At 33.7% G+C, this 11,877-nt stretch overlaps 1 protein-coding gene and 2 pseudogenes across 1 annotated transcript; all 3 read left to right on the top strand.

The window, feature by feature from the left end:
- The first annotated feature begins 666 nt into the window (after positions 1-666).
- On the top strand, positions 667-3,556 carry LOC114393272 (annotated as a pseudogene).
- A 642-nt stretch (positions 3,557-4,198) lies between these two features.
- LOC114391496 (transcription factor DIVARICATA-like) lies at positions 4,199-5,167 on the top strand. Its single transcript, XM_028352501.1, has 2 exons — positions 4,199-4,402; positions 4,811-5,167. Exons 1-2 carry the CDS (start codon positions 4,199-4,201, stop codon positions 5,165-5,167), a joined length of 561 nt encoding a protein of 186 aa, XP_028208302.1.
- Positions 5,168-5,238: 71 nt separating this feature from the next.
- Positions 5,239-8,050, top strand: LOC114393271 (annotated as a pseudogene).
- Positions 8,051-11,877: the final 3,827 nt, after the last annotated feature.

The raw sequence follows: 11,877 nt of genomic DNA, 5'->3' as shown, positions 1-11,877 counted from the left end.
AGTATCACTATAGGAAAAATGACCTATGCTTACGGACACCTTTTTCCTACAGACATGAATTAGTGTAGGTAAATTTCAAAAATACTTTTACCTACAACTAACTAATGTAGGTAAAACTCAACTATTTGTACCAAACATTATTTAGTGTAGGTAAATTCATTTAAATTAAAAAAAACTTCTACCTACAATTACATTGTGTAGGTAAAACTTCAAAAAACTTGTGCCTATGATTGATTAGTGTAGGTAAAACTCAAAAGAATTGCTACCTACAAAATCACAATGTAGACAAAATTCTAAAAAACTTATACCTACAACTACATGATGTAGATAAAACTTCATAGAACATTTGTCTATAATCAGTTGATGTAGGTATAACCTCAAAAGTCTTATATCTACGACTGGTGGTGTAGGTAAAACTTTTTACGATTTAAATTTGAATACCAATCTCTTATTTTTTTAGTAAATACTCAATCTCAAAAAATAACCATTTAATTTAAATTAATTTTTAGTTAATAATTGTTCAAAATTTTAAAGATAAAATATATTAATTAATAATATTAAATTTTAATTTAGATTAACATTATTTTTATGGATTAATTTAGATTAACATTATTTTTTATGGCAATTTCTTGTTAGTTTCATAAATGATATTCATTTCATCTTGAAATCAAACTCCAAAATGGCCACAAGCCTTTGGATTATGGATCGGGCCGGGTATTTTAGTCAAATCCACTTCAACACTCCGAAGAACAAAAATGCTACTCCTTCCCGTGCTTTCTCTCTCTCCCTCCTTCCCCTCTCTCGCTTCAAACCGTTATCTCCAATTTCGACCTCGTCGGAGCCGCCGCGTCGTTCGATGCGCCACCGCGTCGTTCGATGCGCCGCCGCGGAGTCCGGTGACGATGAGTTCACGGCAAAGTCGGGGTACCTATTCGAGCTGAGCGTGACGAAGGCGGATTCGCTGGGGGAATACCAGATACCAAAAATCACAGTCGTATGCTCGCGGAAGCCTCTACTCGTGGCTCGCCGCTTGGTGCAGACCAGCATCGCATTCGGGAAGTGGTTCAGTCTCCGCTACATCGATACTCTCTTGGACCGCTCCGAGTCAATGTTTCAGGTTTCGTAACGCTCTGTTTGTTTCTATTTGTTTATTTATTTTGGCAAATTCAGGTTTGGAGGAAGTAGTTTCGTGTTATTAGAGTTAACAATGTTGAAGATTTTGTAGGAAATGATTAGTTGTTATAATTAGAATTAGAATGGAGGATTGTATAGGAACTGATTTGTTGTTGTGATTAGAATGGAGGATTTTCAAGGAAATGATTTGTTCTTATGATTAGAATGGAGGATTCTGAAGGAAGTGGTTTGTGTTGCTGGAATGGAGTGTTCCGATTTTGGTATTCTTTTTTTTCTTTGTGTGTGTTCATTGAGCTTTTTAAACATGCAAACAATCTTCTGTTCTATTTTTCTTAGTATGTTTCAATGTTTTTATCATTTTGGTTTTTGTGCTTGTTCATAGACCCCTCTTTTGCTTTATTCATTTCTATAAATTGATTACCTTCCAAGGTTTTAAAATAGCGGTTAACGTTCTCTAGTAAATCGCATAAAATGTTGGTAATGTGATCGATACAGCTGCAGTTGCAGTATTGGAAACCTACAAAAATGCAATAATTTGAGTTTTAGGACAGGGAATGCAGAGTGGCCAATGGATTGGACTGTTTTGAGTACCCTGCTATCAGCTGCAGAAAACACAGTGCAGTTTTGACTGATTTTGGTGGTGTTGGTGATGGAAAAACATCTAACACAAAGGCCTTTCAATATGCTATTAGCAATCTCAGCCACTATGCATCTGATGGTGGAGCTCTCCTTGTTGTGCCACCAGGGAAATGGTTAACAGGAAGTTTCAATCTCACTAGCCATTTCACACTTTTTCTCCAAAAGGAAGCTACAATTCTTGGATCTCAGGTATTTTACTCCCTCACCCCTCCTCTTTTTTTTTTTAGATTATCAGACTACTTTCATGGTTTCACGTTGTAGAACATGGTCAATTATGTTATGTTTAATATGATATCTTCTAGGCATGACACATGTGCACCCTATTATAGTGTAAAAATACATTACTCAAAGATACATAGCAGTTATTTCTTGTTACAATACATTATTAGAATTTGGTCACCTAACATCAAGTCACTAGCCTTTCTTTTCGCCTTTTTGCCTAACTATGATTTCTTGGCTGTTAGTTCAGCTGCATTTGACATCATAATCTATAGTTTTTTATTTTAATTTATTTTATGTTGATGTTTTTTTACCATGGACCCACATAAACAGGATGAATCAGAGTGGCCCACACTTCCTGTGCTACCATCATATGGCAGAGGAAGGGATGCTCCTGATGGACAAGGGTGCTAATATGAAATACCAGGCCTTACATGATCGAGATTATGTTCTTTGATCACATCCAGATATCTAATCTCACTTTGATCAATTCTCTATCTTTGTTTGTCCATCCAATTTACACAAGTTTTGACAAGAATTTTCATTTGCCTTGATGATTAATCTTAATGCACAGCGTTTTCTTTTATTCTTATTATCCCCTATCTCTGCAGCGACATTATAATTCAAGGGCTGACCATTCTTGCTCCAATTGATTCTCCAAACACTGATGGAATAGATCTAGGTAAATTATTACTATTATTATTATTTCCACTGGCTTTCAGAGGAAAACATTAGATAAAAAGAAAAAAGGGAAAAAGCTATGTGGGATTAACAATATATTGATAGGGAAATAATCAATGCTATTCCTAAATTAATATGAAATAAGTTTTAATCCTTGCTTTGTTGCTTTTATTAGGTTTAGCCTTCTCATAATTTCCTCTTTTTCTGTATGTTAAAAATACAATTTGGCTTTTTTCTAGTAAGATGTGAGGTGTCGAGTTTGATTTTTCTTAGACATTTGAATAACTGTTGGACACATTGGAGTTTAATAAAATGATTTGGATATATGATCTATGGAAATTTGATGTAATTGATGAATTGAGTGTTTAAAATGAATGCATTGAAAAACTAAAGGACTAAAATAATTACAGAAAAAAATATTAGGATCGTAAGCTTAATTAAGGCATAAATTTTTCAATGCTCAAAATCTTGAGAAGCAGTTCTCAATTTTTGTTGTTGCCTTTTGGTATAATAAAGTTGTTTTGGACACTATTGATCATGATAGGGACACAAATGTTTTACTTTGCTTTGATGAGAAAAAAAGTGTCTATGATTTATCTGAAACTGAGCCATTTGCATTCTTTTTTTTTTGTTTATTCCAATGACTATTTCAAGCAGCAAGAGGGACTCTCTATACCATCTGTTATGTAACTGTGTTAACGTGGTTCTTGCTGTAAATCATTGAATTTTTGCGGATTGAGTTTCTTCAAAATCAGAAGACTCGGTGTCGGTGTTGATTTACTTGGCCGGAGCGATGGCAACTTTGTCCCATGCTGATTCTAGAAGAATGTATTCATGATGGTGGGACAGTCACATTAGCCCCAAGAACTCGAAATGGCTCCAAGAGAATCTGACGGGTAATTTTGGCTTTGAAAGCAATTCTGTTTAAGATGCTAACATATATAGTTCTTATTCATCACCTGGCATCTTAATGGTTGGAGATTAAATTGCACCCATTTCTGAAGAAAGAAATGCTTCTGTTAAACAGGGAACAAAATCTAATAGAGCAATATCATTCTTCTTCTTCTTTCTAAAATCTAGTTTTAATATTTGTTTGTTATCATAGTCTCATAGATAGTTACTGTGCTACCATCATAGTCTCATTGTTGGAGCACAAGAGATTAGGAAGAAAGGTATATATGCTCACATTTGTAGATCTCTCTTTGTCAAAAGGATAACAATGATAGTCGATATTAATTAGGAAAGTAGGAAAAGGTTGCAGCTAATAAAAATTATTTATAACTAGTTTTAATTTGTCTTGTCATATATATATATATATATATATATATATATATATATATATATATATATATATATACCTCAATTATTAGCTAGGTTTAATTGTTTTTATCTATTTTGTTTGAATACATTTCATCACTCATTAAATTTTGTTGGTTGTTGTGGATTTGTTATCCCTTGGAAGTACTATATATTTAATTTCGTTAATTTTTGCCGGGAAAAGTCTCTGATTCTTGTGCTTACATACATGATAGGAGTACCATGGACAGAAGAAGAGCACCGAACGTTCCCTGTTGGATTTGAGAAGCTAGGAAAAGGTGATTGGAGGGGTATCTCTAGAAACTATGTGACTTCAAGAACCCCAACCCAAGTCGCTAGCCATGCTCATAAGTACTTTATTCGGCTTGCAACCATGAATAAGAAAAAGAGACGTTCAAGTCTTTTTGATATGGTATATATATACATAGATCCATCATGATCAACTTCCAAATTATCTCATCTTATATCAATCACATATCCATATATATGTACTTAAATTAGTTTTGTTTATAATAAATTTTATACTTTTTCTGTTACTATATTCTAATTACTTAATTGATAATTAATTTAATTGATAACAATAAATTTATCTTAAATTTATAATTTTTTTAAATTATCATTATTATTAATACTTTTCTCTTAATTATTTACTAATATATTATTTTTTTTCTTTGAAAAATATTTGTACTTTAAAAATAATTAATTTAAAAAATATTATAGTTCCAGTATTAGAAAAGAAAAAAATCAAACATCATAGGAAGGGAGGCAATAAATAATTTAATTTTCTCGATACCATGTGATTGGATATCAATTATGGCAGGTTGGTAACGACATCACAAATCCAATTAGCAGCTCTAACTGCAAGTCTTCCAAATGTGAAATTGAGGATGATGTGACCTTGTCACTTGTTCAATTACAAGATACTAAATTAGATGAACATAAAGATAGTGATAAATATTGTGAAGCTGGACCAGCTGGTGCTGAACATGAAGTTGTGCCTTTGTGGCTTCATCCTCAGATGAAATCTTCAAATAATAATGTTGCAGCAGTAGTTCCTGATCTGGAGCTCACTCTTGCAGTCTCCAAGGGCAAGGCTAAAACCCTTCTAGGCCTGGAACAAACACAAACAAAATCATCCCCAGATTCCTTCCTTCTTGGACCAATTAGCGTGACTTGAGCTATGAATTCTAGGGTTAATGTAGTTGAAGAGTTTTACCGCGCATACCGGGCATTGGCTGAGAGATATGATCACGCAACTGGAGTGATACGTCAGGCCCATCACGCAACCGGGTAAAGATATTGGAAGAAACTTGTGAATCTTTGCTTGGGGAGAAATTCACTCTTGCTGCTGAGAAAGCCACCTTGTTTTCTCAGTTACAAACCACAATTGAGAAGCTGGAGAAGCTCTCAGAAAAAAAACCACCTTTTAGAAAGTTCACTATTTAATGTGAATTCTGAGCTTGAAGGATTAAGGATAAAGTCAAAGATTTTAGAAGACTCTTGTCTATTGTTTGACCATGAAAAGTCCAGTCTCACCTCTGATAAAGAAATGTTGGTTTCACAATTAAACATCACTCATCAAACTCTGAAAGATCTTGGGAAAAAACACAGTGAATTGGAACTGAAGCATTTGGAATTGAAAGGGAAGAGCATTCCAGAATTGTGCAATTGAATGACTGTCAATTGGCTGAGAAGGAATTACAAATGTTTGTTCTCCAAGAAGATGCAGATTACCAGAAAAAGGAATTTGAAGAGGAACTGGACAGAGCTGCACATGCTCAAATGGAAATTTTCATCTTGCATAAATGTATCCAGGGTTCGGAGCAAAAGAACTTTTCCCTTCTAGTTGAGAGTCAGAGACTCTTGGAGTCTTCCAAACTGTCTGATAGATTGGTATCTAAATTGGAGAATGACAATGTTCAAAAGCAAGTTGATGTGAATTCGTTGTCTGAGAAAATTAAAATACTACGAATTGGACTGCTTCAGGCGTTAAAAACTCTTGATGTTAACAGTGAGCCTTGGTGTGATGGTATTATTGAAGAAGACCAGGAGCTTCTGAACCATATACATGGCAAACTTCAGGAGACACAAAATTCTTTTGTTAGCATTTTCAATGAAAGCTAGCAAGTGGCCATTGAGAATTCAGTTCTCGTTGCATTCCTTGGCCAGTTGAAATTAAAGGCTGAAAAACTTTTGACAGAAAGAGATTCTCTTGATAAGGAGTTGAGAACCCAGTCTAAGCAGTTCTTGGCATTGCAAGCAGAGGTACAAAAGATATTGGAGAAGAATCAGGAATTAAAGTTGACAATAAGCAAAGGAGAAGGGAAAATGGAAGTAATGACAACTGAAATAGAGAATCTATGCAAACAGCTGTTAGACTTGAAAGAGGATCACCAAAACATAAAGGAAGAAAGTTGCAAAACCTTTGAAGAGAAAAATTCCTTGATGAAAAGATTTTGGGACCTGGGTGAAGAGAAAAGTAAATTGGAAGAAGAAATCTGCATTATGATTCACGATACCATAGCACAATCCAATCTTTCTCTGCTTTACCAGAACATTGTCCTTGAAAAACTCCAGGCACTTAAAGAGCTAAGCAAAGATCTTGATAGACTTTGTTCAGTAAATACTGACCTTGAGGAGAAACTAAAAATAATGATGGGCAAATTGGAAGATGTACAAATGGAAAACTCAGATCTTAAAGAGTCCTTGATAGTGTCAAGCAATGAACTAAAATTAGTTCAATCCGTTAATGATCAATTAAATTGTCAGATTAGGAATGGAAAGGAATTGTTGTCTCAAAAGGAAAATGAGATTTTGGAAGCAGCAAAGATGTTTAGCACTTTACATGATGAGAAAACAGAATTGCAAAGATTGGTGGAAGATCTGAAGAGCAAGTATGATGGAGCCAGGGTGATACTTGAAGACCAAGCTAGTCAAATTTTAAAATTATCCTCAGACAAGGATACTCAAGCTACCACACTCTATACCAGACTGCAGATTTCTGCTGTCAATGAGACATTATTTGAAGAGAAGGTGCGTGAGTTAGCTGATGCATGTGAAGATCTTGATCGCAGAAGCAACTTTAAAGGTATGGAAAGTGAAACGCTGAAAGAAAGAGTTAACAAATTGGAAGGTGAAAATGGGAGATTACGTGGTCATTTGGCTGCTTATGTCCCAGCTGTCAGTGCTTTGAATGATTGTATAACATCCTTGGAGATGCAGACACTTGCACATGCAAATCCTCATAACTACAAAGTATTAAAGGTAATTTACATGGTATCTTCAGCTGGGAACCAACCATTATTTCATTTTCTATATTGATGTAATTTGTTTCAATCTTTGTTTCCAGGTTAAAGATTTGATGAATCACAAATATGCTGAAAGTGGTCCACAAACAGGTGAAGATCAGAATGCTATGGCAACAGATGCACTTCCAGGCTTCCAAGGCTTGCAGAAAAGGATCAGTGCAATTGAAATGGCTGTTAAACAGATGGAATGAAAGTTTCAAAACTAAGGATGAAATGAGAGAGATTCAAGTGTTAAAATCTGGAATCAGCCGGCGCCATGAAAATATTCAAGCAAGCAAGTATGTTGAACAGAAGGCAAAAAAATCAGTGTCAAATGTCCCTGTTGAAGAAATTGAAGTTCTGCCAAAAGACATCAAGTGTTATTACATCATGTTTGAACATATCTAATCTTAGGTTCTGGCATTGTTTCTAAACAGTGTAGTTTTGTGGCATTGGTTAATAGGAAAGAAGGTTCTTGTGGTCTCAAGTGATGTTCATATTAAAGACTTTTACCTACAGTTAGGAAATATAAGTAGAAGTTAATAACTTTTACCTACAGTTGAAGATGATAGATACATATTAAAGACTTTTACCTACAGTTAGAAAATATAAGTAGAAGTTAATGACTTTTACCTACACACTATACATAGTAGGTAAAACCTATAGTGACAGATAATTAGCCATCATTATATGCCCCCTCAAAGTTGACAGAAGAAATGTCTGTAGGACAAAGTCTATCATACATTTACCTACAGATTTTTTATTTATAGTGACAGTTTTTGTCCGTAGGTATAGGTCATTTTTCTTGTAGTGATCATTAAATTAAATAATATATTGTGATTATTTGTTAATAAAATTGAAAATTTTAATTAAAAATATATTAACATAAGATTATTTAACAATTTAATAGTCAAGTAATGATAGTGTATCCTTTACATTTCCAACCAATAATAAAAATCACTATTGATATCACTTTAAAAGTTATTATTATAAAAGTCAACAAATTTATCTTAAATTAGTTTGTGATTATATGACAATGTAAAGTCGTTTTACATTGTTACTACATAATTTATTTTCTCTTATGTTAGTTGTAATGATTTAAAGTGGAAAAAAGGCATTAAAGTAGCGTCTTGAATCAATTTATTTTTAGATGATATTTTTATGGGAAAAAATTACACTTAAAAGAGTTTAAGGAATTAAGGACAACTAATTCAGAGCTAAGAAGATAAAAGCGAGTAGTTCATGATTTATAATGTAATTTAGCATAGTACAAAAGTTAATATTGTAACACCCTTAATTTTAGGTACTTAAATTAAATAAAATTAATTTCATTAGTAGTAACTAATTGAAATTTAAAAGATAAGTCTTGTGAGAGGAAGATTAAGTAGATTGTTAGAATAAAACTGCTAGATGGTAAGTAATTAAGGAAATTAACCTTACAAGTTAAGAAAATGATTAGTTAGGTCATTAATAAATAAGCATGATTGTAGCGAAATTTAATTCCCAGTTAGATGGGACAATGGTTATGTTTCGTCTTTGCAACATCAAATTACTCTTATATTAAGAGAGAGGAATCGCTACACCGACTTTGAGTTTGGAAGAGGTATTTAAATAAGGTAATGTATTTTTTTAGTGAATTTGAAATACCCCTATCATAATTTAATTGTTTGGACACATGCTTTTAAAGAATTTAAATTTACTTCATTTTTAAAGAATTTTAATAGACGAAAATCGTAGAAATTGAAATTCCACCTAAATTGTAAGAATTTCAAATTCTCTCCTCTCACACCGTAAGCGACCCTTCGTTCTCTCTCTCTCTCTCTCTCTCTCTCTCTCTCTCTCACACACACACACACACACACCCTAAGCAACCCTTCGTTCTCTCTCTCACACTGGTACCCTAGCTCTCATTCTCTCTCTTGAGCTTGTGTTCTTCGCGTTCTCGCTCACTCTTTCCTCACCCTCAACCTCCAACCTCCTCCTCGTGCAATCCAAGGTGCAGTCCATCATGGACACCTCTGCAAACAACCACATAAGCTCCATAGTCACTAAGAACTGCCTATAGGTCCTCCACTACTCCCATTACCGCACCTCCCTCACGACCACCTCACCCCTCATCGCGGTGCTGTCAAGTTCACCTGCACCTGGATGAACGCCCCCCTCGGCTATCAATACGACTGCTAGATCGGCCTCAAATACATCAACCACACCTCCCTTGTTGCCGAAACGGTGTCGTTTCTCGACTCTCTCACTATTCTCTCCAGCATTACTCTTAGCATGATGGTTTCATACGAACTCTAGGTGATGGAGCGTGACAGTTTCTAAGAGCTGTCTACAGAGGGACCTTAAGTGGGATTATAATATGTTTTGGTGGCGGTGGCGCACAACGTGGTGCCCAAGGAGGAGATGGCGGAGCAACACCACAAAGGAGAAGGAGAGGCGCAGATCGTGAATATTTAAGTATTAAAAAAAGACTAATATTTATTTTTATTCAATATTGAAATTTTAATTTTTAAATAAATATTTAAACATGAAAATTTGAATTTCATTGAAATTGAATTACTTTATCAAAATAAGGAAATTAAAATACAAGAAATTGAATTGCTTCATCCAAACAAACAATTTACAAAATGAAAAGAATTTAAATCAAGGCAATTAAAATGTTATATGCATTTAAATTTTCTTAAAATTTTCAAATCCTCCATCCAAACACAAAGAATAGTCTTGCAAATCATGGGATTTCTCTTACCTGTATTAATTGGTGGAATTCTATACCCCGGTTTGTAAAGGATTTCTTTGGCAGAGATAGGATACGGTTTCCTAGTTATAGATTTATGTGACTTTTTGCCGGCTAAAGGCAGTTTGTAATACCTTATGGATATCTATTATTTTCTTTGTTAATTATCAAGAAATTGGTGCTATGTTGCAGCAGGGGCGGCTCAAGGACTTGAGAGACCTAAAACAAATTTAAGAATGAGACCTTTTATTTACTCATAAAATAGTTTATTAAAATTATAATTGTTTTATTTAAAATTGATTTTTCGCAATTCATCAGGATTTGGGGTAGAAGCTTAATAATATATATAAAACTTGTCATTCAATTTGTCAATGCAATAATGAGACTATTACTGTATGTATAAGATTTTAGATTATTAAATTAACACTTTTCAATAGAAAAGGTAATTATAATTTGATAAAGGAACATGTAAGTATGTAATAATTATCAACAAAAGAAAATTTGAGTAAATAAGAGTACAATAAGTTCTATTTTTGACTTTTACCTAATATTGACACACTCAAAAGGAAGAAATGTCAACTGTTCCCTCTAACCTCCAAATAGAGACACATGCACATAAGAGATGAGAATAAACAAATAGGTATTGAGGAGCTATTGACTAATGTGTCAAAGTGAAACAATAATGAAGTAAACTAAAGAAGTATGAGAGACCATGAGAAAAGAAGATAGAATTAGAATTGAATAGGAAGATAATAGAAATAAAAGAAAAGCTTTTGGGTTTCTTTACCTATTAACTATTAAATCTTTTTTTCTAAACAAAGCTATGATATTAGTGTAGAGTTGTTGCTCATTAATTGTTACTTACGATACCAATAAAAATATTAAAAGTTACTTATAATATTTTAATTAAAATTTATTTTCAAATATAATTTTACAATAATTTTTTTTAGGTATATTAGTACTAAAAAAAAATTAGGGTCTTTTTTTTTTGGGCCTAAAACCCTTGCTTGGGCTGCTTGGGCCTTAAGCCGGCCTTGTGCTACAGATGATAAGTTGGACATCGGATGCCACCAATCTGGTTGGGATGTCATGGCCTTTGATGTTTTTCATATCATTGCTCTTATTAAAAAAAAATCCTAGTGGTATTTATGTAAATAAAGCATAAAACTACAAGAGGGGAAATATAAATAGATGGAATGCAGTTAAATAATTAGTAGAGTACTAGTTTGGGAATAAAAATTAAACTCACCAATTTGGTTGGTTGCCAAGGGGGTACACTCAAGTATACACTAATTGAAAAAACAAAATTTAAATTAGCTTTTCACATCGAATATACAAGAACTATTTTAATAAAACACGGTAACATTTTCTTAAATAGAATGAATGGTTTTAGATCAATTATAAAAGAACTAATCTAAAAAATTATTTTAAAATTATTTATACAGATAACCGATTTAAAAGACTATCTTTTATATCAGATGAAAATGGAACTAATCTAAAGACTATGTCTTAAACAAAACCACAAAAAGTAACGCTCTCATTGCGCTCATAGCTGAACCCTCTCACCTTCACAGAAATCCTCACAGCACTCTCTCTTTCTCTCTCTGGCTGCTCTCAACAGCCACGACAGTAACACCTACTCAAATGTGCTCTCTCTCGCGCCTCTTTTTCTGGACGTCTCTTCACTCTTCTTTGTCTCTCAAATGTGCTCTCTCTCTCGCCACTGTTGCTCTCTCTCTCTCTCGCACCGCTACTATGATGCAGGACCCTAACAATAGTTAGTTAGCCTTAGGACCCTAACAATAGTTAGTTTCAGCAAAAAGGGACATTCATTCATTTTTGTAAGAACTCTCTCTGTAATTC

The sequence above is a fragment of the Glycine soja genome, chromosome 17 (genome assembly GCF_004193775.1).
Source record: "Glycine soja cultivar W05 chromosome 17, ASM419377v2, whole genome shotgun sequence".
Classification (NCBI taxonomy): Eukaryota; Viridiplantae; Streptophyta; class Magnoliopsida; order Fabales; family Fabaceae; genus Glycine; species Glycine soja.
The sequence above is the reverse complement of the archived record's forward strand: the minus strand, read 5'-3'. Positions and strand labels throughout refer to the sequence as shown.

What these genes read in the sequence shown, in the direction of transcription:
- LOC114391496 (XM_028352501.1), top strand. Translation starts at nt 4,199, where the DNA reads ATGATAGGAGTACCATGGACAGAAGAAGAGCACCGAACGTTCCCTGTT. An exon ending in GTTCAAGTCTTTTTGATATG is followed by an intron (nt 4,403 to 4,810) that starts GTATATATATAC and finishes CAATTATGGCAG; the next exon opens with GTTGGTAACGACATCACAAA.